This window comes from Anabrus simplex, chromosome 4 (assembly GCF_040414725.1).
Source record: "Anabrus simplex isolate iqAnaSimp1 chromosome 4, ASM4041472v1, whole genome shotgun sequence".
NCBI lineage: Eukaryota > Metazoa > Arthropoda > Insecta > Orthoptera > Tettigoniidae > Anabrus > Anabrus simplex.
This window is the reverse complement of record NC_090268.1, coordinates 76,208,977-76,236,056: the sequence shown is the minus strand read 5'-3', so window position 1 is coordinate 76,236,056 and position 27,080 is coordinate 76,208,977. Positions and strand designations below refer to the sequence as shown.

The 27,080-nt window shown below is 38.2% G+C and overlaps 1 protein-coding gene across 1 annotated transcript in view; it reads right to left on the bottom strand.

Moving 5' to 3' along the window:
* Positions 1-1,405: 1,405 nt before the first annotated feature.
* Trax (Translin associated factor X) overlaps positions 1,406-27,080 on the bottom strand; it is a 40,472-nt gene continuing 14,797 nt past the window's right edge. The window contains exons 3-4 of the mRNA XM_067145126.2: positions 19,320-19,453; positions 1,406-2,370 (exon numbers count right to left, since the gene is read on the bottom strand). Of these exons, the coding sequence (XP_067001227.1) occupies positions 1,799-2,370; positions 19,320-19,453 (706 nt within the window). The 3' untranslated portion in view covers positions 1,406-1,798. The remainder of the gene's footprint in view (positions 2,371-19,319; positions 19,454-27,080) is intronic.

Sequence of the window (27,080 nt, the reverse complement as noted above, 5' to 3'; positions counted from 1 at the left end):
GCGGCTGTGGCCTTAATTAATGTACAGCCCCAGCATTTGCCTGATGTTTGTTTTATCTCAACATATCTATGCAATTAAGTCGCTCTTTCAACAAGGAGGCATCTAAGTGGTAAATTTTTTATTTTTTTTTTAAGAATTGGCTTTACGTCGCACCGACACTGATAGGTCTTACGGCAACGATGGGATAGGAGTGGGAAGGAAGCGGCTGCACTCTTAATTAAGGGACAGCCCCAGCATTTGCCTGGTGTGAAAACAGGAAACCATTGAAAAAACATTTTCAAGGCTGCCAACAGTGAGGCTCGAACCCACTATCTCCCAGATGCAAACTGACAGCTGAGCACCCCTAACCGCTCGGCCAACTCGCCCAGTAAGGGGTAACTGGTGGACAAGTTGGCCTAAATAACATTTCCTCTGGAGCCCTGAATGTAATACACCCCTTATACTGTAACGGGAAAAATGTAAATGTCCATGTAAATGTTCTATGATCCTGTAGTTTTTCCCACAGTATACACTTCAATGTTGATTGTGAACAATGTTTTAACATCTGCTGAAACAAGATAATTTTTCCCACACTTTCAAGGTTTGTTTGGGACATACTAGAAAAAGCAACACCCTGGAAAGCTTGCGGACTGTTAACAAACTCACTCACACTGTAAATATTCTTACAGTTCACCACTATTTCATCAAGTATTTGCCTCATTGCTGCAAATGTATCACCTACTCTTCTTCCTCGTCTTGTGTTCCTGTTGTCAAAATGGATACAACGCAAAAAGGACAGAAATCTTTTGTAGCTCAAGAAATATCACTTTCTGGCTCAGAGATGAAAACAATGGCAAAGTACCTCACTTCCCATCATGTCTTGTGCAACTCAATTATGAGGCCGCCATAGATTCTTGAAGTTTCCCAAGAACCACATAACATTTGATGGTGCTATTTGAGGACTGAACCAGTCTCTGGGATGGATGCAGGCAGGCAGGCAGGCAGGCAGGCAGGCAGGCAGACAGACAGACAGACAGACAGAATGAAAAAAGATGCCTGACACAATATGTTATAATATGACGCATTTAAAAATTGCAGAAATAAAAGTAAAGGAAATATTACTTACATGATCGGATGGGTTGGCGTACTTTACACACGGAAATGACATAAGCCCTGTTTATTTCATTTTACTCCTATTCACTTGAGGTATGATGACACAAATTATTATCACTTCACTAGCTGAAGCAACAATGAAGGAAAAGCTGCTAAATAGCAATTTTAAAACAAGAATGCAACATTTCAAGGCAAAGTTAACAGTTATTGGTACTTTATATACAGGCACACCCATTCAAGGGTCAAGATTGCACAAATTGTCACGTAAATATTTGGAATCTTGTTGTATAAAGGAGGAAAAAGAAGGGAAAACTACAGAACCAAGTTCTTTAATTACAACAGGTTTCTGGACCTTACACAATTCATATTTAACCAATAACATAGAGAAATGATCTTTGAAAAACAGAGACACTGTTTTTACAGTGAATAACAATGAAAATTAGAAATGAAATGGATACATGACACACAGAGATATAATGAGATTTTTTCTAGATTTTACTATGACTGAGATTGTCCATCTCATTTTTAAGTAGCTTTCAATTGCTTTTCTTATAAGAAAATGTTTCAAACTAGTTTTTTTGTAGCACACTTACAAGTATATGTAAGGGACTTACAAATGCACAGATATAAAAAGAGTTCCTGCTCACAGATGTTGATGACAAAATCGATGCAAAGCTTTTGCTCTCAAACTCGATGACAGATTCTCTCAGTAAAAACCCTCATCTTCATCCATAAAATCATCATGTTTGTCACTGAACACATCAGCTAGCATAAACTTGGGTATTTCTGATCCACGGACATGAATGGTGTAGCATGCATTTTCCATTTTAGTTAAACTCTGCCTGAGAGTAAAGACCTTCTTATTGAATTCTCTGGGACCAGTATTTCCAACACGTAGAAATCCATTATATATTTCTTTCACAAAACCACAAGTTTGGAAGCAGCTCTCAATATTCCCTGATCCTAAATTATTGATACATTTTCGCATAAGCTCTCCTGTTAAGTCAGCAACACCAAGAACATAATCTTCAGGTGATATCAGAGTTTTCATGGAACCATTCTTATTTTTGTCCGATTCTTCCAATATTTTATCATCATCGGAGATGTTAGTGTCTTTTCCACTTTCAGTGACTGGCTCGTCAGATAGTTGATCAGATAATTTTGGCTTCTTGATGGACTTAGGATATTCAAGTTTGTTTTGAATATCTGTCCAGTTTTCAAGACTGTTGCTTTTCAGATAGGAGCAAAAGGTAAGTGCTTCAACATATTCCTGGAGGCCTGTTAAAAAAGAACATACACTTTATATACTGTATTATGTTATCAACTTATTTTAATAAGTTGCAATTGAAGTAATGATGTATACTTCTTCATCAGATATGTTTTTAAGGGAACAACAAGTGTTGGACACATAGTTTGATAGAAATCATTGTTTTAAACAGGAATAAGAAAGAGAACAGTTTTTGGTACATGTATGGACTACGGAAACAGGGTAAATAACCCAGTGAAGAATATTACATGACAATAAAAGTCAGCAAATCTAAAGCATATCTTACGTTACCTTTATTATAGAAAATACAAATAATTTATATTAGTCATCTGATGAGTGATTACCAGTGGCAGTGAGGGTAACCATTCACTACAAACTCAGTGAATTATCTTATAATTTCTCATGTTACCTTTATTATAGAAAATATAAATAATTTGTAATAGTTGTCTGATGAATGATTACCAGGTAATTCATGTATTGTTTCTTCTGTTACTTCAGTGTTGGTTAATGGAACTGCAGCTCTTTAACAGAAGTCATGCAAAGTGATCTGTACACAGAGTAGGATCATATACAGTACAATATTTTAATATTCTGTATAGGAAAAACAAAGAAAGGTATCCTATGCTGTGAAAAGATTACCGGTAAAAAGATAAGACAGTGTGTATATTACCAGATAATGTGAAAAAGTGGATGAGGATGGAAGTCAAATCCTGATTCCAGGTAATCGCCCACCACATGCGAAGGAGACAGAATTTGATGCTTCTGATAAGTGCTGTATGCCAAACATTTTTGTACATGATGCACTAATTGGAGCACGCGCTTGAAAACATAGTGATACATGTAGGTTTGGAAAGCAGCCAGTGACTCTGACAGAAGTCCACTGAACGGCAGATGAAGATTTTGCCATTGGATGTTCTACTTTGGATGCTGCATGTTAATGGATCACTACAGTTTGTGTCTGCATGAAATTGTGAAATCCCAGTCTGCTAACATTTGCTAATAGTGATTTAAAGAGAGTGTACATGTTAGTTCCACTCCCACGCCTGTGCAATAGATGTCTTCAAATGCCAGCAATCTCACTCACTAGCGGTGATGACTGGTCAAACAGTACCACAAGGTATATTATACATACATTATTGATGTACTTATGTATTTTGTCATCAACACAAGAGAAGGAATCAAAATTGTGAATATAATGATCAACAATAGTCTGACGCTTTTCCAGACATGGACTGGATGAAGTGGCGGCAAATCTACTGGTGTTCTCTGTGATTGCCGGATACCAATACGCCTGCAGTCCAAGGTTTACAGTACTGTTGTTTGCCCAGCTGCTCTGTATAGCTCTGAACACTCGCCAGCAACTGTCAAAGCATGAACAAGCACTCCATGTCATGGAGATGTGCATGCTTCGCTGGTCACTTGGCCTGACCCAGCTATCATGTCACCAACATAGACATCCAGAATATCATGGGAAACGCACTGATTGTAGACAAGACGTGTGAGACCTGATTTCAGTGGTATGGTGATGTAATTCGTAAAGATATAAAGATGGCACTTCACATCACACCATCTGGAAATCGGCCATGTGGTCGGCCCAAGAAATGCTGGATTGATTGCCTTCAATGACACATGCGTTATGTTCATCTTGTTCCAAACGATACACTCAATAGAACCAATGAAGACTGGCCTACAAAACAGTGGACTCTGCTCCAATATCGGGAAAATGCTAAGATGATGATGATGATGATGATGATGATGATGATGATGATGATCAACAACAGAGATTTCTTTCCTCACTCCTTGGATGCACATATAGCCCATTATGGACCTTGACCTACCAGAATGTCACTGTCCAGACAAACGGTCTGTAGATATTAGGAGAGGAAATTTACAATCTAAGGAAAAGTTACTATTACAAAAAGATCCTTTTATAAGAATTCAATCTGCAGAAAGTGTTACACAGTGTACACTCGATAATTCATGAGCGGATAATTGTGATTAATTTGAGAGTCTCTAAGGGTAATTCATACAGTTACCAATCATTACACATAGTAAAATAACCTGTGTAATTTAAAGGAATTTTAATGCAATACAATGCATGGAAATGAAATGATAGTGATCCAAAAAACAATGGACTTAGTTATTCTGCGGTACAACAGTACACTACTTGCACACTGCTACTAGAATGCTGCGAACTTCTCAAAGATCAATGCTCTGTCATGAATAGGCAGAAAGAGCACTTTGAAGACCACCCGAGTCAAGAATCAGTCAATGATGAGCAGTCATATGATATAATACAGGAAATAACCATCAAAGAAGAACTTGGTTTCTGTCAACATTAAGATGAAGTTAAGTGTGCTGAGCAAAGTGATTACAGGTCCTGATGGTCTATCAGTAGAAGCTCTCACAGAAGGTGAAAAATTCATAAGGCACATATATGAACTGATTGTAAAAATTTGGACCACCAAAGAAACGCCTATAGTTTTCAGAGATGGTCTGGTAGTTTCAAAATTTAAGGAGGAGGACCAAGCAGACTAAAATAACTATCAGGGAATATCATTACTATCCTGCATGAGAAAACTTATTGCACAAATTTTGGCAAACCATATCCAACCCTTGATGGAAGAAATATAGTAGAAGTCTGCTATAGCGAGTGTGGCATATAGCGAGAACTCCGTTGTAATGACAGTTTTTTTCTGTCCCTTGAAATTTCCTACATGAAACTGTGTACTATCCTTCGGTTATTGCGCGAACCCAATCAATTATGCATCCATTATTACAAGCAATTAAGCATGCGTTATATTTCCGTTATCGACATTTATGCACTCCAGGGATTATACTGAATGCGATCATCTTCGGTATAGTTTTCTCACTATGTACACTCGCGAGCTATCTTATCAACAATCAAACTCAAAGGTAATGTCGGAGTCGATCAGTAATACTCGTCGACTGGTGTTCTGCAAACACAATTTGAAATGAAAGAGAACATGTTTCTATAATAACTGCATAAATAACATGGCCGACAGCAGTAGTTAACTCAGAAATAAAGGCTGAAGTAAACTACTGCTTAATTTTAATGCTATGTACTGAAATTAAGTAACAATGTGATACAACTCAAAATTCGGCACAGAATGGATGACTGATTTCAGAGATTAGTTCATTCAGTAAAATCTTGTTCAGATGTTTTTGTAGAGGACAAGGAAAGAGAATGTGATAAGCAAGAAAACGTACTATTGAATACACAAATAAAAACTATCCAACAGTTACATATGTGTGTGCATAAGAAAAGGGACAACTTCTTGGTCTTCGTCGCCATAAGACCTATCTGTGTCGGTGCAACGTAAAACAAACTGTAGTTAGTTAGGTACTTCTTGGTCAACAGTTCACAAAATAATTGTGAAAAAAAAAAAAAAAACACTCAAGGGAGTAAAATGTTGAATTTTCGTTTTTGATGCCTATTAGACCGTCATCTACTCACTCCGTGAATTTAAAAGCCCTCTAACAATAATCACTACTAAAACATGAGGTTTATTTAATACTAAGAAAATGGACCACTTTTCGCATCGTAAGCAAGGCTCCTTATACTTACTTGCTTACGCTCACAGCTGCGCAAACAAAAGATAAGATGACTCAGATATGATAAATAAACCCTAGCTGGGCACTTTTAAAGGAAATAGGTTTCATAAACATCCTGTCTGCTCCAAACATTTTCAATACTCTTGGTAAACTGTCAGAGTGTAGTAAATAAACAATTAAAATTCGGTACATTGATGGAATCTTATGAGACTGATGTGGTGATAGGAGTGGAATCGTGGTTGAGAGAAGGGGTGTGTAACAAAGAAGTATTTCCAGAAGGGTACACAGTCTATCGTAGAGACCGAGGAGATAAAAAGGGAGGGGGGGTGGTGTTTATTCTGGTGAAGGAAACTTATTGTTCACATGAATGGTTTACCGATGAAAGGGATGAAATATTAGGGATAAAATTAATTTGTGATAATATGATGGAGGTGGGAATTATAGGAACATACAGGCCAGGAAGAGAGGAAAGGGACGTGGAAATATTTGAGAAAATAATAGATTATACTCATAAAAACAATAATAATGATGTGGTAATAATTGGGGGAGATCTAAACTTGCCTGAAGTTGAATGGAATGGAGCTACAAGTGAAGCCCATGAACAGAAACTGGCAAATAAGTTAATCTGGGAGGGAGGATTTACACAAGTAGTACAAGAACCAACTCATCTCAATAACTTACTAGATGTATTCTTGATTAAACCATGGGAAATTGTTGATAAAACTGAGGTAATTGAAGGAATAGGTGACCATAAGGCTGTAATAATGGATGTAGGACTGATACCAAAAAGGCTTAATAAGAGGGTCACACAAGACAAGAAATTGTACAGAAAAACTAAAGTTGATGAATTTGGGACTTACCTTAAATCACAATTCAGTTGTTGGATAAGTGAAGGGAGTAATGTGGATACACTTTGGGCTAAATTCAAAGGAATCATTTGGGAAGGAGAGAAGAGATTTGTACCTGTTAAGAAGGGTAAAATGACCTCAGACCCTTTATTATACAAAGGAAATAAGAAAATTAAAAAGAAAATGTAGAATAGTAAACAGGAAAATCAAAGAAGGTAGAGAGAGTAGAGAAACTAGAAAACAGCTAATGAGGGAACTGAATAGAGTGAAAAAGGAAGCAAAAGAGAATTATATGAATGGCATTCTTCAAGAGCGTAATGACCACAAAGGGAAATGGAAAAAGCTGTATTCATATATCAGGAATCAAAAAGGAAAAGGAAACAAATTCCTACAATGGTGGGAGAAGCGGGTGAACACTATTTAACAGATACTGAGAAAGCAAACCTCTTTAGTAAGGAATTCAGATATTCAGTAGATGATTGTCAGGAGTTGGAAACCGAAACAGAAGATACAGAAGGAGAGACACAGAGGGAAACAAGAAGCTTCTCATTCACAAATGAAGATATTTTCAGAGAAATCCAACTGCTTCAGCAAGGAAAAGCAGCAGGAAGTGATCAAATTACTGGGGAGGTGTTAAAGACAATGGGGTGGTACATAGTGCCTTATTTAAAATTTCTCTTTGACTATGTCATAAATAATAGTGTAATACCAAAGGAATGGAAGGAATCTATAATAATACCAATTTATAAAGGAAAGGGTGATAAAAGGAAACCAGAAAACTACAGACCAATCAGCCTGACCAGTATAGTTTGTCAAATACTGGAGAGTTTAATATCAAAGTACATCAGAGGGATATGTGATGATAAAAATTGGTTCACGGGGAGCCAGTATGGATTTAGAAAGAAATTTTCTTGTGAGGCACAACTGGTGGGATTTCAGCAGGACATATCAGATCAGTTGGATTCAGGAGGCCAGTTAGATTGCATAGCCATAGATCTTTCCAAAGCCTTTGATAGAGTGGAACATGGAATATTATTAAAGAAATTGGAGGGAATAGGACTGGACGTAAGGGTTACACGTTGGGTGAAAACATTTCTAAATTCAAGGGTTCAGAAAGTCAAAGTAGGAAATAATGTATCTCAGGAAGAGAAAGTTTGGAAGGGAATTACACAGGGTAGTATAATCGGTCCGTTACTTTTCTTAATATACGTAAATGATTTAGGGAATAATATAACATCGAAAATAAGGTTGTATGCAGATGACATAATTGTTTATAGGGAAATAAATAACATTGAGGATTGTTCAGAATTACAAAGGGACCTTGAGAGTATCCAACAATGGGTTGAAGAGAATAATATGAAGGTTAATGGAGGCAAATCAACTGTTACAACATTTACAAACAGGAGTTTTAAAACTGAATTTGAATATACTTTGGATGGGGTAGTTATCCCAAAAGATGGCAAGTGCAAATACTTAGGTGTAAAATTTGAAAGTAATTTGCACTGGAAGGGTCATGTTGGTGACATTGTTAGGAAAGCATACAGATCATTACATGTCATAATGAGGCTACTTAAAGGATGCAACAAAGAATTAAAAGAGAAAAGTTACCTAAGTATGGTTCGCCCATTATTGGAATATGCAAACAGTGTTTGGGATCCTCACCAAGAATACCTAATAAAAGAAATAGACAGTGTACAGAGGAAAGCAGCAAGGTTTGTAACAGGGGATTTCAGGAGAAAGAGTAGTGTATCAGAAATGTTAAAGGAACTAGGGTGGGAAACTTTAAGTAAGAGAAGGGAGAAAACTAGACTTATAGGGTTATATAGAGCCTATACAGGAGAAGCAGCATGGGGAGATATCCGTGAGAGGCTTCAGTTGGAAAATAATTATATCGGCAGGACTGACCACAAATGTAAAATTAGAAGAAATTTTAGTAGAAGCGATTGGGGTAAATTTTCATTCATTGGGAAGGGTGTAAAGGAGTGGAACAGTTTACCAGGGGTAGTGTTTGATCCGTTTCCAAAATCTGTACAGATATTCAAGAAGAGAATAAACAGCAACAGAGAAAATAAATGAAATGTTAGAGGACATTCGACCAGTGCAGGTTAATGTAAATAAAAAAATGTGTGTGAATAAATTAATTCCATCCCCTAGTCTAAGGAGTTTGGACAGCCAAAGTAGGGGACTGCCTGTAGGGGTGAAGTACAGTGGGGACTTCGAGGGCCCTGGGACCGCTATGGTAGCTGTGAAGGCCCTTCAGGAACTCTGAAAAGTGGTGGCAAAAGGGGCTCTGGTTAAGACGCAGCAGGTCGTTATGCTACTTAGGTTCCAGAATGGGTAAAGGAAAACAGAAAAAAGTAAATAAATGTAATGTAAAATTTAATCTTATACCAGTTGTACAGTATCATTTGAAGTAATTCCACATAAAGTATATCAGTTGACTATATTTGTAAGTAGTACAGGAGATATTATTAGAAGAATTTTGTAAACAATATAAATTTACTAAGGATGAGCTGTGTGTTTAATAGAAAAAACTAGCTGATGTACCCGTGCTTCGCTACGGGATTCTCAGAAAGACTGACTTTGTGATTTTCCTAACCTGAAATCAACATAGGTCATTACAAAAACGTAAGTATGAATGTAGCGATTAAAAGCAATGCTATCATATAAAATACTCGATCAAATGGAAAGCCGCACATTTTATCACTTTTAACGAACAGTGCTGCGGTTAGATTGCGGTGCCAATCTAATAGTCCAAAGTTCCAGAGCTGGGATGACCAGGCCGCAGATTGCCATGAACACTCATCTGCCATTATTCCGCTAAATATGCACACTGTTCATTCCAATCAGTGCCTCAGTGTAGGGATTGAATAGCCCGAATGCTATGATGATCCAGTGTGTTACGTACCAGCAGTATAAGAAAATTTATAAACCAGGGGAATGGCATGCTAAAGAAGAAAGTTATCTAACTCCCCAGCTACTTCCCATCAATATTCAGGCAGGCTGTTACACTCTGTACGGCTGGGCGAGTTGACCGTGTGGTTAGCGGTGCGCAGCTGTGAGCTTGCATCCGAGAGATAATGGATTCGAACCACATTGTCGGCAGCGCTGAAGATGGTATTCCGTGGTTTCCCACTTTCACACCAGTCAAATGCTGGGCCTGTACCTTAATTAAAGCCTAAGTCACTCCTAGCCCTTTCCTATCCCATCGTCGCCATAAAACCTATCTATGTCGGTGAAACGTAAATGAAATAAAAAAAAATACTCTGTACGCAGCAGTAATCTTATCTACCGGAGATGAGTGGCAACAGAAGACACAAAGCACATCACGACAAACAATGGTCAATGTAATGTTATTGTTGATCAACGTTATGAACTTTCTATATTGTAGGCCTTCACATTTAGTTTTCTTTCGACTCTGTGATTTGTAAAATATTTTATACCATAAACTGTAGTTTCTTACCCTCCGACTTTACATACCGATTTTCATTAAATACTGTTTACCCATTTTCTCGTTACTCGGCCCTGATATGGACTTAGTAACAAAAATCCAAATTTTGAATATCTTTGTGATCATAGCCAGTACGGTAACAATGTATAAGACATGAATAATAGGAAATTTAATACTATGTAACCTTAGTTATGTAGCATTCATCGATTACACCTCTAATAAGAAATATTTGATAATTACATTTTAGGCCTTCCCCTAAACTACCATTTCACTCAGCGTGAATAAAATAATTTACAGCCTAGACTATAGTGACTTATTTCCTGACTTTGCATACCGATTTTCATCAAGATAGGACTACTAATAACAACATTTGAGAATTAAATTTTAAGCCTTCCCCTAAACTACCATTTTTCTCAGCGTGAACACAATTATTGATAGCCTAGATTGTAGCAACTTATTCCCCGACTTTGCATACCCATTTTCTTTAAAATACGACCACTAATAACATAAATAGTTGAGAATTCAATTTTAGGCCTTCCCCTAAACTACCATTTCACTCAGCGTGAGTAAAATGATTTATAGCCTAGATTGTAGAGGCTCATCCCCCGACTTCAGATACCGATTTTCATTAGACCACTAATAACAAAAATAGTTGAGAATTCAATTTTAGGCCTTCCCCTAAACTACCATTTCACTCAGCGTGAGCAAAATGATTTATAGCCTAGATTGTAGAGGCTCATCCCCCGACCTCACATACCGATTTTCATTAAATTCTCTTCAACCGTTTTCTCGTGATGTGTGTACATACATACAGACAGACAGACAGACAGAAATTACGGAAAAGTAAAAAGTGCATTTTCTTGTTACTATGGACATGACCGATACAGAAATACCATTATTTTCAAATTCTGAGCAATGTACAGACAAAACTCTTATTTTATATATATAGATTGTGAGCGTAAATTGTATAATATTGTATTATAGGAAAATTTTGTTCTCTTGTTAATTTAATATTTAGTGCTTGACAATAATGTATTTTAGTGTACCATTTGCCACCGAGGTAGGCACCTCATTTGCAAATAAAGAGATTTTGATTTTGATACCGATGCAGTCTTTCAGTGTATTTCATAGTGTGGAGAAGTGTGGTGTTTTCTTTATTATTCGTGTAGTTGTGAATTTAAGTTTATTAAAAAGTTTTTTTTCTAGGGGCTTTACGTCGCACCGACACAGATAGGTCTTATGGCGATGATTTAAAAAGTTTTAAAAACAGATTAGGTTCCAAAATAAGGAGTAATAATTACCACCATGTCAGGGCCTAGTGATGCAGCAGATGTTATTGTAAAAGCTTTAAAAACAATATACAGACAGTGACTTGTCGCCAGAACTCTCAAATGTTATTTCAGACTACTTCAGTGCACCCCACAAGTTTGAAAGTGAAAATAATGGTGAGGATAGTGATTTTAAGGAAAGTGAATCTTTTAAAATTTCCACAACAGATGAGCTGCAGGAGGACTCTGCTGATGTGGACGTAAGTGTTCTACATGATGCTCCCAAAGTTCAAACAGCCTCCGAATATACGAAGGAGGTTAAGGAATTTGTAAACAAGGGTTATGACTGTACAATAAATTGCACTGGTCTTTTTCCCGAAAGCTTCATTCATTCGTCGAGAATAGAATGTCAGGAACTGGATTACAGTTGTGGACAACACGTCAATTACCACCACATATTAATGATGGGTGCGATGAATGCTTTAGTACGAAACCAGCCAATGACAACAGCTACTAAGAGAAAAAATTATGACAGGAAAGAAACTTACACAACTTATCACTTCAGAGGGCAGGATGTGTGTTACTCATTCTTTCAATCTGTATTTGCTTGTGCTTCTAAGAGTCTAAAACATTTAAAGGAACAATTCAAGAAAGAAGGGGTGCAGCCTAAAATTCACCAAAATGTATTAAAGACTTCTCCAGATAAAATCTATTTTGATGATCGTAAACATGCAGTCAACTTTATGAATAATTTCAGTGAACAAAATGCACTTGTCATGCCAGGCCGGATCCCTACAAAACAAAGAAATGATCTCGTGCTTCTCCCAACCAGCATGTCTAAGAAGTACGTTCATACATTACACTCTGACAGTTGTAAATCATTAAGAGAGAATTCCTGTATCACTCTCGTCCTGGTATTCCATCTGGCGTACATTCTGTAGTAACATAGTAGTTCAGAAACCCAAGACTGATCTTTGTATGACTTGCAGAAGCAGTCAAACTGTTTAACTGTCAATTATGGATGAGGAAGAAAAAAGAAATCTGATGGAGAAGGCTATACATCTTAATTACATCCAAGTAGAGCAGAGTGCTTATAAAAACACCATAGAAAATTGTAGAATAGGGATTAGACAACTGAGGCAATGAGCACTAGGACTCCCTTCCTCCAATCACTCGCAACAGCATGTATCCCAAACGTGTACAGAGTAATAATAATAAATACAGAGAAAAATAAAAAAACAGTTAATAATAATATGTCCTTCTGGCATTCAGCTGTGCGGGGACCTGTGTTGTCAAGCGGTTACTATCCCAAGGATACATGGCACTCCCACCCGCAAGATTCCTGGGCATTCACGAGCGGGCTTTCGGGTATAATCGCAACCGTAAGAGGCCCATATCTGAGCAGCACACACATGAAGAATTTTGAATCGGTCAACAACTGGCCCTCAAAAAAATAAAAAAATAAAGAGGGGATCGATGGCCACATGACCCTTTTAGTCGCCTTCTACAATAAGCAGGGATTACCTGTGAATGTATTCAGCCAACACATAATACCAAACCGCAATCCATGTCCGCACCTAGGTCGCCCCTTTTAGTCACCTCTTACGACAGGCAGGGGATACTGGGGGTGTATTCTACATCTGCGTCCCCCATCTACAGGGGGTAGAGAATTTTGAAAGCCTGCTGCATCATGAATTAAAGGTTCTGACAGAAGTGTTCTTTCCAAACTTAATTCTTCTCGCCTCTCCAGTATTTTTCTTTGCCACACTTCGCGTCTGTGCTTTTCTCTAATTGTACTCAATAAAATAATGAAAGCTGCAGCTGTAATTATTTTCTTCTTCCTGACCCTATCAACTGTAACCTCACAAACACCTATTTTGGTGTGGACACAATGTTGCAGAAGTTAGTTAACAAAAGTTTATTAACATGTTGAGGAATGTTTTCATTAACATTGTTTATTAACTTTGTTTTGTTAACATTGTTTATTAACTTCGGTGTGGACTAACCATAAAGCTCAGGAATTCAAGGCCATTTCCCATTTTCAAGCAACTTTCCTCAACCTGCCTCCTGTGGCAAGGGCTCTAATCTGTGTTGGAAATCGCATTCCTTTCACAAGGGATGACAAAAAACATTTTCAGGACAAGGAAAAATGTGGTCATACTAAGCGGTAAGTAAAAATATGCGATACGATAAGTGATGTATTTTCATACAGATTTAATACAATGTGGATCAGGACTTTCAATTTACGACGTGGTAAGCGAAAACGAACTAACGAGGGTTAACTGTATTTTCATGTGTCTGGTTAAATTCCGGAAAGGCTCTTCCCATGTAAACTTATAGCGAAAAGGTTATCATTACTCTACTGGCGCTTGAAATATGTTTTCATGATACATATGAGGGTAAGTTAGGTTAGGTGACGCTGTTTGAATAAGAAAACTGACATGTTTACCACAGAAGTGATACAACACCAATTTTTCAGAATTTATTCATGCCGCCTCGGAATTAGAAAAAAAAGCTAACGAGTAAATCGTTGTATGAAAATACGCAAAAACACAAGTTTTGAACAAACTGATTGCCGTTGCATATTGATTTTAATGTGAGTGAGGTTTTCACCAGAATTTTACGAAAAATCAGATATAACGACAATCTGCTATAGCGAGTAAATTTTTTGCTGTCATGAAATCTCACTATAACAGACTTCTACTGTACTTCCAGAGAGCCAGTGTGGTTTCAGATTATCTAGAAGGACCACAGATAAGATATTCACAGCTTGTCAGGTTCTGGATATGTGCATACAACCTACAGAAGTGGGGTGAGCAGTCAAGCCCAACCTGTAATTGTGAAGCACCATACCAAACCATCCAGCACATCATTGAAGAGTGCAATTTGAAAGCCTACACGGGTGATCTGAAAGACTTTTTCACTGCCACACCATCGAGCCTTGATTGGACAGCTAGATTGGAGGTTAGGCTCTAATATTATTTTGTTTTGTGTCATTCCATTGATATGTATTTTAATATGTGTATGTTTTATTTATTTATTAATACATAATATTTGTATGTATTGTTTAGTGTCCTTTGTATGTATAGTTGTTTTTCTGCCTTGTGTAATACCATATGCTAAATAAATAAATCAGATTGCAGAGGAATGTGCAGAACAAAATAGATCTTTCTATATTACCTTTATTCATCTCACCAAGGCGTTTGATTCAGTAAACCGTGAAGCTTTATGGAACATCGAAATTCACTGCCATCTTGAGATAGCTCAATATAGACTGACTAGCTGATGTACCCGTGCTTCGCTACGGGATTCTCAGAAAGACTGACTTTTCTTAACTGAAATCAACATACGTCATTACAAAAACGTAAGTATGAATGTAGCGATTAAAAGCAATACTATCATATAAAATACTTAATCAAATGGAAAGCCGCACGTTTTATCACTTTTAACGAACAGTGCTGCGGTTAGATTGCGGTGCCAATCTAATAGCCCAAAGTTCCAGAGCTGGGATGACCAGGCCGCAAATTGCCATGAACACTCATCTGCCATTATTCCGCTAAATATGCACACTGTTCATTCCAATCAGTGCCTCAGAGTAGGTATTGAATAGCCCGAATGCTATGATGATCCAGTGTGTTATGTACCAGTAGTATCAGAAAATGTATAAACCAGGGGAATGGCATGCTAAAGAAGAAAGTTATCTTACTCCCCAGCTACTTCCCATCAATATTCAGGCAGGCTGTTACACTCTGTACGACTGGGCGAGTTGACCGTGTGGTTAGCGGTGCGCAGCTGTGAGCTTGCATCCGAGAGATAGTGGATTCGAATCCCATTGTCGGCAGCGCTGAAGATGGTATTCCGTGGTTTCCCACTTTCACACCAATCAAATGCTGGGCCTGTACCTTAATTAAGGCCTAAGGCACTCCTAGCCCTTTCCTATACCATCGTCGCCATAAAACCTATCTATGTCGGTGTGACGTAAATCAAATAAAAAATACTCTGTACGCAGTACTCTGTACTCCTATTTACCGGAGATGAGGGGCAACAGAAGACACAAAGCACATCACGACAAACAATGCTCAATGTAATGTTACTGTTGATCAATGTTAGGAGCGTTCTATATTGTAGGCCTTCACATTTAGTTTTCTTTCGACTCTGTGATTTGTAAAATATTTTATACCGTAAACTGTAGTTTCTTATTCTGCGACTTATATAGCGATTTTCATTAAATACTGTTGACCCATTTTCTCGTTACTCGGCGCTGATATGGTCCTAGTAACAAAAATCCAAATTCATGAATATGTTTGTGATCATAGCCAGTACGTAACAATGTATAAGACATGAATAATAGGAAATTTAATACTATATAACCTTAGTTATGTAGCATTCATCGATTACACCTCTAATAAGAAATATCTGAGAATTTCATTTTAGGCCTTCCCCTAAACTACCATTTCACTCAGCGTGAATAAAATAATTTACAGCCTAGACTATAGCGACGTATTTCCTGACTTTGCATACCGATTTTCATCAAGATAGGACTACTAATAACAACAATATTTGAGAATTAAATTTTAGGCCTTCCCCTAAACTACCATTTTTCTCAGCGTGAATAAAATAATTTAAGCCTAGACTATAGCGACTTATTTCCCAACTTTGCATACCCATTTTCTTTAAAATACGACCACTAATAACATAAATAGTTGAGAATTCAATTTTAGGCCTTCCCCTAAACTACCATTTTACTCAGCGTGAGTAAAATGATTTATAGCGTAGATTGTAGAGGCTCATCCTCCGACTTAACATACCGTTTTTATTAGACCACTAATAACATAAATAGTTGAGAATTCAATTTTAGGCCTTCCCCTAAACTACCATTTCACTCAGCGTGAGTAAAATGATCTATAGCCTAGATTGTAGAGGCTCATCCCCTGACTTCACATACCGATTTTCATTAAATTCTCTTCAACCGTTTTCTCGTGATGCGTGTGCAGACAGACAGACAGACAGACAGACAGACAGACAGACAGACAGACAGACAGACAGACAGACAGACAGAAATTACGGCAAAGTAAAAAATGCATTTTCTTGTTACTATGGACATGACCGATACAGAAATACCATTATTATCAAATTCTGAGTAATGTACAGACAAAACTCTTATTTTATATATATATAGATATCAGTAATGACTCTGCTGGAAAGCCATTCCATATCAATATTGGTGTTAAACAAGGCTGCACAACTGCTCCCACGTTTTCCCTGACAGTTGCCAGTGTCGTCCAACTCGTCAAGATTATCTTCCACCAGGAATATATGGGATGGATGGGGAACTTTACAATTAGAGCAGAATGAAGACGAGAACTCAAACATCTCCTGTGTCATTAGTTAAACTACAATATGCTGATGATAATGCATTTGTAGCTTAGTCAGAGACCTTATGATCTTTTAATTGCTTTTGTCACTGCATAAAAAAAAGACTGGTCTTAAACTTAATATCAGTAAGACCCAGATCTTTCACCAATGAGTTCTAGGGGAAGGATAAAAAGAGATCAGCATCAGCTTTAACAAAGTGAGACAATTTTTCCAGACTAAGACCTAGAGATTTTGACAACCATGATATCAACAACAAAGATCTTTGTATTCAGTTGTAATTCCCACATTACAGATCTGAGTGTTGGACAAGCTACAGGTAATAAATTAAAAAACTGGAACAATATTACCATCAATGTTTGAGGATAATGCTTCAAATAGTATGGCAAAAAAGATGCACAAATATTAGGGTACTTGAAAAGGCACACACCTCCAGCATACAAGTCAGATTATAAGGAGACAGTTCCTGTGTTAGAGGTGAGATGAAGTGATTTAAGCATGTAATTAATAACATGAACATGTGTAACACTAATATTGATCACTAGGAGACCTCAGCCCTCAACAGTCCATCCAGGTCATTAACCCACTATGGTACGCTCCATTATGAATATAACTGGCAATGAACAGTAGGTGCCAAGAGGCTATGTAGAAAAGTAAAAGAACAGCTGAGAGGAAATGGAACAACACTAAGCTGCCCCTCCTGGGAATGCCTGCCATCAATGTAGCAAATTACGTGCCTCCCGAACTGGGCTGTAGTCACCTTCAAATTCACATTGTGTTTTGTTTTGAAGACCAACCTACTTGATTTCCAATGTTTGCTTTCACCATCATTATCATACCTGGAAGAGAACAAGAGGTGACCACAAAAAGTCATATATGAAATATGAAGGAACCTGGGACCTGTAAGAGAAGGAGCCTTATAGTTGCCACTCTGTGCTAACAAGTCACAAGGCCCTGGGATTTACAAGTTTATTAAGAAATAAAACTATATGATATGATGCCAATAAATTATTTAAATACAATGTATCTTCTTGACAATGCTTATAATTGGGTAAAGAAGAGAAAGAATGAGTTATACGGTAAGAAGCTAACATTTTTATGAAATACCTGAAACAAAAGCTCCCACTGTGCAAGAAATGGCCAAAATATTTTAAATCCTACCAAGACAGGTTGATAAATTTTGAACGTAACAATAACACAATCAACTGAGGATGGCTTCAAGAGAAACATGAATAAACATGAGGTTCAGGCACTGAAAATCAGGTTGCTATATATTTAAGTGCTGTCGTGTACCGACCTCCGCAGGGACTCGAACCGGCGGACTGCCAGATGGACGGCAGCCGGGATTTGCAGCCGAGACTCGAACTCAAGGTGCCCAGAGAAACAAACTAGTATTAGAATAATAATCATTGATATGAGACACCTTGTAGTATCAAAGTAATTGTATAATAATTATAGTCAGAATTAATATTTAGAAGGAAGAAGGAACTTTTCAAGAAGTTACATGTAGTGGAGAGCAGCTTGTGAAATGCGCTTACGAAAGCCTGTTGATGAGAAAGGATATTTACTTGTTTGTTTGATGTGGACAAACAGAGTTGGTATGCGAGCTAAGCGGCTTGCCGACATCCGACAAAGGGACAAGGCAGTACAGTTGCACTTTAGAGAGACAAGGAAAGAAAAGTACGAAGTGAGACAGAGACAGTAGTGCCCAGAGGGCAGCACGTATTGGGATAATTATTTGAGAATAATAGTTGAGGGCGCCACCAACAAGGTGAATAGCTAAGTAACGCCCTAAGACCCAACCCCTAGGATGGTGGGAAGAGATCGACCTTTGCTTCAGGAGAGCAGATATAACCCTAGGCCAAGATGGCGCGGGGCTCTCTCCCGACCAGTAATTCGTACTTTCAGAACGAGGCTCTTTCGAGCAGTTGTTCGTGTCAGGAAGTGATACGTGCCGCAGGGCAAAAGTCAGATAAACTCGTAGAGTAGGCGTGTGGAGCAAGCTCTCTTCTTTTTTCAGAACGACATATCCAACTTGTATATACTTGTATATAGTTAGACTTAGTCGTCTTAGGAAATAAAAGACAGTGGAAGTTATCAATTCTTTCATTTCGTGAGTTGCAGGACAGAGTTACACCTACAATTACCTCCCAACTTTCCGCTCGGCAGGACAGGTAATACTTCAACATCCAACTGCCTGGTGACCAACCTACAAGAACGTCTCTCAGGACAGGTAGGTCACGACAGTGCTAACAACGTTCAAGAAGATTACACAATCATTATCTTCAATACTGAGTTTTATTATATAAGTTTCGTTCCTTCATAAAAAAAAAATGGCACCTGTAAAATACTTCTATACTGAAGGAAAATGATTTAATTCCAAATTTTGTATCCACTTATATAATGCACTATATAGCAAATTGCCCAGTGATAATTGGAGTTACCTGCAGTATAAGCCCTGAGATAATGGTGTGGATCTTCTCCAATCAACTCGTCGGCTATCATCCGGAAAAAGGTTGATTCGAGGACAGATAACCTCTTTTCTGCTTCTTTTATGACATCTTCCTTCTTACTTTCCCTGAAAAAAAAAAATGAACTGCTAAGAGATATCTTTTTCACTATACTTCAAATAATCAGGAAGAGAATAACAATACATGCATATACTTGGATGTGTAAAAGTCAATATCCATTGCAATGAGTAGTCTTTAACTGTTCAGTATATGAAGATTTGAAATTAGAGTACAGCATGTTTTATGTCAACCACAAGATTATACTGTTAGTGTACCTGACAACAGTTCACAACTGTGCTCTGAACAGTGTTTAGTAACGAAGAAAGGATATTTGCTGAGAAAGCTCAGTGTGTTCTTCCAAGTGCCCATTTAATAGCAGAGTCTGCTTTTCTACACTATACTGTCTGCTTTATACAATCTTCAGCATCATCTAGAATTAAGCCACCAAGTATATGTTATCCTGCAGAGTGTCAAGCCATCATTTAGTTAGCCAACCTTGTGGTCGAAATCTAGTGCCATCTTCACAACTGAAGGGTTATTGCTGTATGGCGTGTGGCCATCTTAGGTAAGTCTCCTTGATATTCTCAAAAATTAGGACTACTCCAAATGCAGTCCTAACATCCTAGTTTCTTGGCTCAATTCAGTAAGTCCCAGAAGCCATTAAAAGATCTTTATTTCCATCTCAAGTAGACATCAATCATGTTTCTGTATGACCGGGCGAGTTGGCCATACAGTTAGGGGCGCGTGAGAGCTTGCATATGAGAGATAGTGGGTTCAAATACCACTGTCGGCAGCCCTGAAGATGGTTTTCCGTGGTTTCCCATTTTCACACCAGGCAAATGATGGGGCTGTACCTTAATTAAGGCCACGGCTGCTTCCTTCCAACTCCTAGGCCTTTCCTCTCCCATTGTCGCCATAAGACCTATCTGTGTCGGTGCGATGTAAAGCCACTAGCCAAAAAAAAAAAAGTTTTTTATGACTGGTAAGCACTCTCCCTGTACAGAGGCAATGGATGAATTATTGTTATATTATTATTTGTTGTTAAAGTTCAGAGACACCTTCTGATGCAAAGGAACTTCTGTACCTTGGCACCACTTTATCTAACCTGTGTTAACTCTATTTTGTGCATATGAGTGTGTATAACCACTTGAGAACGTGAGTGATTCCAATTTTTATAACTTATTTGTTCAGGAAGATCAATGTTGTTGATGTCAACTGACCCATCGCTCCATTTTCTACACTTATTAGGACTACTCCAAATGCAGTCCTAACATCCTAGTATCTTGGCTCAATTCAGTAAGTCCCAGAAGCCATTAAAAGATCTTTATTTCCATCTCAAGTAGACATCAATCATGTTTCTGTATGACCGGGCGAGTTGGCCATACAGTTAGGGCTTTACTGCTTTACCGAAAAGTCAGAGTCCAAATTTATACAGGTGACATTTCCAGCATCGGTCTAGGTCTAGCAGTTAAAAATCTAGCTGAGATCCACAGGCATTCTGAAATAACTTCTACCATTCCATTACTGGAACTGTGATGATGGTAAGTCAGATTAGAAGGGCTTCATTTTCAGCTTTTTTTTTTTTTTTTTCCGCTATTTGCATTATGTCGCACCGACATAGATAGGTCTTATGGCAATGGTGGGATAGGAAAGGCCTAGGAATGGAAAGGAAGCAGCCATGGCCTACACTAAGATAAAGCCCCAGCATCTGCCTGGTGTGAAAATGGGAAACCACAGAAAACCATCTTCTGGGCTGCCGACAGTGGGGTTCAAACCCACTATCTCCCGGATGCAAGCTCACAGCTTCACGGCCCTGACCACACGCCCAACTCGCCTGGTTTCATTTTCATCAATGATCCTGCTGAACAGATCTGTCAGAAATTGAGCCACCTATGGTCCAAGTAATTTCCACATCTCAGTTGGAAGTACAGTAGAGGACAAACAAACTGGAACTGGGCTCTGTTCAGATTAGTCAGAAAATCGTTCCTACGATCAACGAAACCATTAATATAATCAAAATAAATTTATTCAATCTTAGTAAATTAAGTAAGTGTGAAATAGAAGAATTCATAAATGTATTAAGATTTACTTTAAATAATAATTACTTCACATTTAATCAAAAGATATATCAGCAAATGTGCTCAGGAATGGGTGATCCTGCATCAGGTATACTAGCGCTAACATTTATATGGATCATTTAGAACATGTTAAAATTTTAAATAACATAGATGGACTAAACCTTTGGCTGAGATACGTGGATGACACGTTTGTTATAATAGACAGTAAACTGAACACTAGTGATAATATTTTGGATTTTTTAAATGAATTAGACAGTAATATAAAATTCACTAAGGAAGATGAAAGGAACAATTCATTAAGTTTCCTAGATAAACAAATTTGACTTCCAGATTTATAGAAAACCGACGTTTACTCCAGTAACGATCAAAATCGACTCACTCCACCCCAACTCTCACAAACAGGCAGCATTTTTGAATTTGGTTTACAGAGCCCTAAAAATTCCACTAACATACAAGAGTTTAAAGAAAGAACTTGATTTTATAAAAGATCTAGCACTCAATAACGGTTACAAAATAGAAATGATTAACAAAATCATTAATAAGGTGAAAATAAAATTGGCCACTAATCTTGTAGTACCAGATAAAAATAAAAAATCCAAATTTGCAACTTTCACATTTACTAACCCAGCTATATACCAAATCACTAATACCATCAAAAAACAAAATATTAACATTGCCTTCAAGACCCAAAACACGAACCGAAACGTTTTCTTCAACCACAATAAAGTTAATATAAATAGTAATCAATATCAAGGATCTGGAATATATAGGCTCACGTGCGCAGAGTGCAATTTTTCATACGTTGGCCAGACTGGCCGAAGCTTTATAATTGACGTCCGAAACGGGGGAGGAGCTTACAGTCAGCTGTTTCCAATATGGCGGTGAGATAATGACGGGAAGTAAACACGACAGTGATCGGGTGTGCGTCTGTAGGATTTATTAAGTGTTCAAAATGTCTTTGGTGTCGTATGCGCGACTGTTGAGAGTTGTCGGAGATTTCACGTGTCCATTAGTGGAAGGGGAAGAAATATTCAAACGTAATTACTTGATATGTGTAGGTAAAAAGTTTGAAACAGAAGATGAAACTGGTGTTGTAGCGTTGTGTTTGCAATCATCCCACATCGATTCAAAACCACACAAAGTTAATGTTGTCTTGAACAACGGGGTGAAAATGTGAAGTGCAACTGTACATGTAAAGCGGGTTTGTCAGAGAAATGTTACCGTTGACACGCTAATTCACCTTAACAGTTAAGCTACTGTAATTTTCCACTGTTAGAGGTTATGGAGTAATTTCTTGTTGATTTGGTCCATGCCAAAGCCTTAGCCAGGTGACGGGGGAGTTACCTGCTTTTAAACTGTAATCTTGGGGAAGAAAGAAAATAATAATTCTACTAAGTAAATGTTGTAAAGCAAATAAATCCTAGGCTTTATACAGGCTTGTGTTGGAACAGCCCACATAAACTTAATGTTGTTCCATTTTTACCATCAGCACAAGATTTAGAACTTAGAACCGACAACAATAAGTATAAAAATTATAACTACCTACAGAATATGCAGAGCAAAGTTGGAAAATTATAATTTAAGAGTACTATAACCTCTACAGTCACAGCTGTTTGGGGTTGAAGAATACTTGGTTTGTCCAATTCTACCAAATAATTAGGTTATGGCTTCTAATTTAAGATGACCGGGGCGAGTTGGCCGTGCGGTTAGGAGCGTGCAGCTGTGAGCTCGCATCCGGGAGATAGTGGGTTCGAACCCCACTGTCGGCAGCCCTGAAGATGATTTTCCGTGGTTTCCCATTTTAACACCAGGCAAATGCTGGGGCTGTACCTTAATTAAGGCTACGGCCGCTTCCTTCCCATTCCTAGACCTTTCCTGTCCCATCGTCGCCATAAGACCTATCTGTTTCAGTGTGACGTAAAACAAATAGCAAATAAAGCTAATTTATGATAGCAAAGTACACATATTTTCTTTCATTGATAGAAGTATTTTATAGGCAATTTAAATGCAGTGCTTAATTACTACCAGTTAAAGATATTACTCACATGTAGATAGTTAATTTACTGCCGGCTGTTACACATATGAAGAAGTTTACAAAGAGCGGATTACATTCTATGTGCGGCACAGAAGTATTAGTCTACAAGTTTATCAGTATTTTTGATGTAGCTAAATCTTTGTGAATACAAATTAGAGACAATAACTATCAATGGGTACAATAAACAGTACCGGTACCTACGCTGTGGAAAGAAGTCATCTTCTCGAGAATGCAGACTGCACACTGTCATGTATCGCGTAACACATTTTCCAATTGACAGCGCGGAAACCCATCTTTCTCTCTGAACTTTTTGTACAGGAAAGTAGTGAACAGATTTCGCATCCGTTTTATATGATTTACAACCGTATACAGAGCAGTACCTCCTCAAATTTGACAATTTTCTTTCTGTTTCCACCACGACGTCAATGCTTCGCCATGTAAATATACCTCACCAGTCACTATGTTGCAGCTTCAACATTCTACCGCGTGGCTGCGCCATCCAACTTTTCTGACGTCAATAAGATATCTCGAACATGTAAATGCGCCAAACACAGGAAACATTCTGCAATGAGTACACACATGCAAGAAACTGGACACAGTTTTACAACTATTGAAAGGGATTTAAAAATCTTAAGAAAAGTAGAAAAAGGAAAAGAAATGACGGAACTGGAAAACATATACATTCATTTAGATCAACAATACAATAAAAATAAAAACCTAAATGACGAAATAGAAATAAAGAATCCCATCTTATTACAATTACCGGAACTAACACAAATACTCAAATCAGATATAAATAAATTCTATAAACATTTTAATCCGATAAAAATTAATGGCTTATTAACACAAACAAACTCAACTCCTCCCCTCACTTCTCCTAGACTATCCCCTCCACAGTCTACTGCAGCTATCAATACGCCGCCTACCTTAACTTCCCCTTCCCCCTCCCCGCCAAAACGTAAACTCATCCACACTCACTCATACAACACAAGAAGTGCAAACAGGACAACAAGTAGTTCTCAAGAGGCTAGGAGTAACACCAAACAATTACGCAGTACAAAGGAAAGTAAGTGACAATTCTTCCAATAAGATGTTATAAAGAAATACAATCAAAACCATAAACATATAATTTTTATCTTTCATTACAAATATACCAACGAGCCATTATGGAACGTTCGAGAACATTTTAAATCCAATATCACATCAGAAAGTGTTTCATCAACAAGTTTGTTCACGAACAATTTTACCCCATTGATAATATAAATTAATACCAATATATTTTATACATGTTACTCCAGCAACAAGAACAAGTCTATCGACCATAATGACAATTATCAACTGCAGAAAATATTCAATACAGTTATGAAGTTTTAATGACAATTATACAAGTTAAGCAACAGGAATCAACTCAACTAGCCAGATCTCAAAAGTTTTTATTTTATTATTTTTTAAACAATTTTAAAAGATGTTCACCAGATGAGTTTTGGCAATAAAATGTTAGACTGAAGAAGATTTTAGACAAAAAGTGTTAGCTTAAGACATAGTTTTTTATTGTTGTGTGACTTTTAAAATGTTATAAGATTATCAATTAGTTTTATAGGAACAATCTTGAACCAAAAGAATTGTTTTATGAACCTATACAATCTTAGATTAATGATAGTTTGGCTGATGATGCTCACGAAAGGGAGCGAAACATGTACCATATAAACATCATAATAAATATGTAAGTTTGTACTATATTTTTATTGTATTGAAAAGGTGGCAATTGATAAAACTAAAGGAATTGTATCACACTGTAATTTGTCGGAAAGAGATCCAAGGGACGAGCAAAGCAATAACGGGCTGATGCACTACACAATGACATGAGAATAAATCTAAACCCTGACATGTTCTACATGTGAATGAAATGGAGTTAGTGATGCAACACAGCTGACAATGTCATTAGGTAGGACGAACACTGATGAACATTATGTTATTAATTTTTTTCTAATATTCTTTTCATGTAACTTATTTTTGCACAGTATCATCCTACATTTAGACAAACATCATATTACACTGCCTGAAAAAAAAAAAAAAAAAAAAAAAAAAAAGTTGAGCACCCATAAGGAGTGGCTGAAAGTGAATGAAATTACATATACTGAAAGACCATGTGCCTTTATTGAACTGATTACCACATGGGATGAAAGAGACAAGGCCGTCGGCAGTTACAGGTGGAATGTTGGTGCCAAGTCAGTAAGGTGTCACACCCCACCCCAGCCGCAATGCATGCCCTTATGCGGTTCGGAATGGTGTCAAACAGTCTTTGGATCCTCTCCTGAGGCAAGTTCGTCCACAGTTGTCGCAGCTGTCCCTCCAGATCCCGCAGGTTGGCACTGGGACAGAATACCCTTCCAATGCCATCCCATAAGTGTTCAATGATGGAGAAGTCCGGGGGTCTTGCTCGCCACGGGAGGACCTCAACATGCCCTAGGCAGTCCATAGACACGAGCTGCGTGTGGACATGTATTATCTTGTTGGAACACTGTCCAAGGGTGCTGCGTCATAAGGGGTAGGACATGCCGACTCAGAATGCCTGTGACGTATTGCTGTGCTGTCAAATTCTGCCGATGCACTATTAAAGGTGGCCTGAACGCATATCCTATGGCTTCCCACACATTACAGATCCTTGTAAATGATGACAGGACTTCTCCATCATTGAACACTTATGGGATGGCATTGGTAGGGGATTCAGTCCCAGTGCCAACCTGCGGGATCTGGAGGGACAGCTGTGACAACTGTGGACGAACTTGCCTCAGGAGAGGATCCAAAGGCTGTTTGACACCATTCCGAACTGCATAAGGGCATGCATTGCCTGTGTGTATTTCCACAATATGGGCAGGATCTGCCCTCGACGCCACCAAACCTGCACACGATGGTCATCAGAGGTCATGGAGAAGTGGGACTCATCACTGAACATGATGCGGCGCCGGTCATCCTCTGTCTATGCCTCCCGGGCAACGCACCACTCCAAATGCAGGCGCCAGTTTCTGGTGTCAATGGCAACCGACACATGGGGCGGTAGGACCCCAATCCAGCGGATATGAGTCGTCAAGACACTGTGCAGGAACTGACAAGATGTTGTAGAGTCTCCAATATATGTTCGGTGGGTGCCGAATTCATGGGATTCCGCAATGCTTGGCGTACCATACAACAGTCTTCCCTCGGGGTGGTGTTTCCTGGTTGACCCGAACCTGCAAGACACGATTGGGTGCCCTCATGTACCCACCGAGTCCAACATCCGACTAATGTGACATCTGAATGGCCAACATGCCTGGCAATTGTACTGTACAATATGACCAACCAGCCTCATGCAGTCCCACAATGTGGCCTCTGTCAAATTCTGTCAAGTGGTGGATAGACTAATGCATCTGCGAGGCATCGTGGGTGCTTCTTACTGTACGTAGTTCTCTCTGCACGTCTTGCTTTAAATGCCTGACTCACAGCAGTTGACTAGTAACAACTTATCATCAACAGGACGGTGCCAACATGAATACACTCTGGTGGGCATTCTACACATTACAGATCCTTATAAATCGAATCATT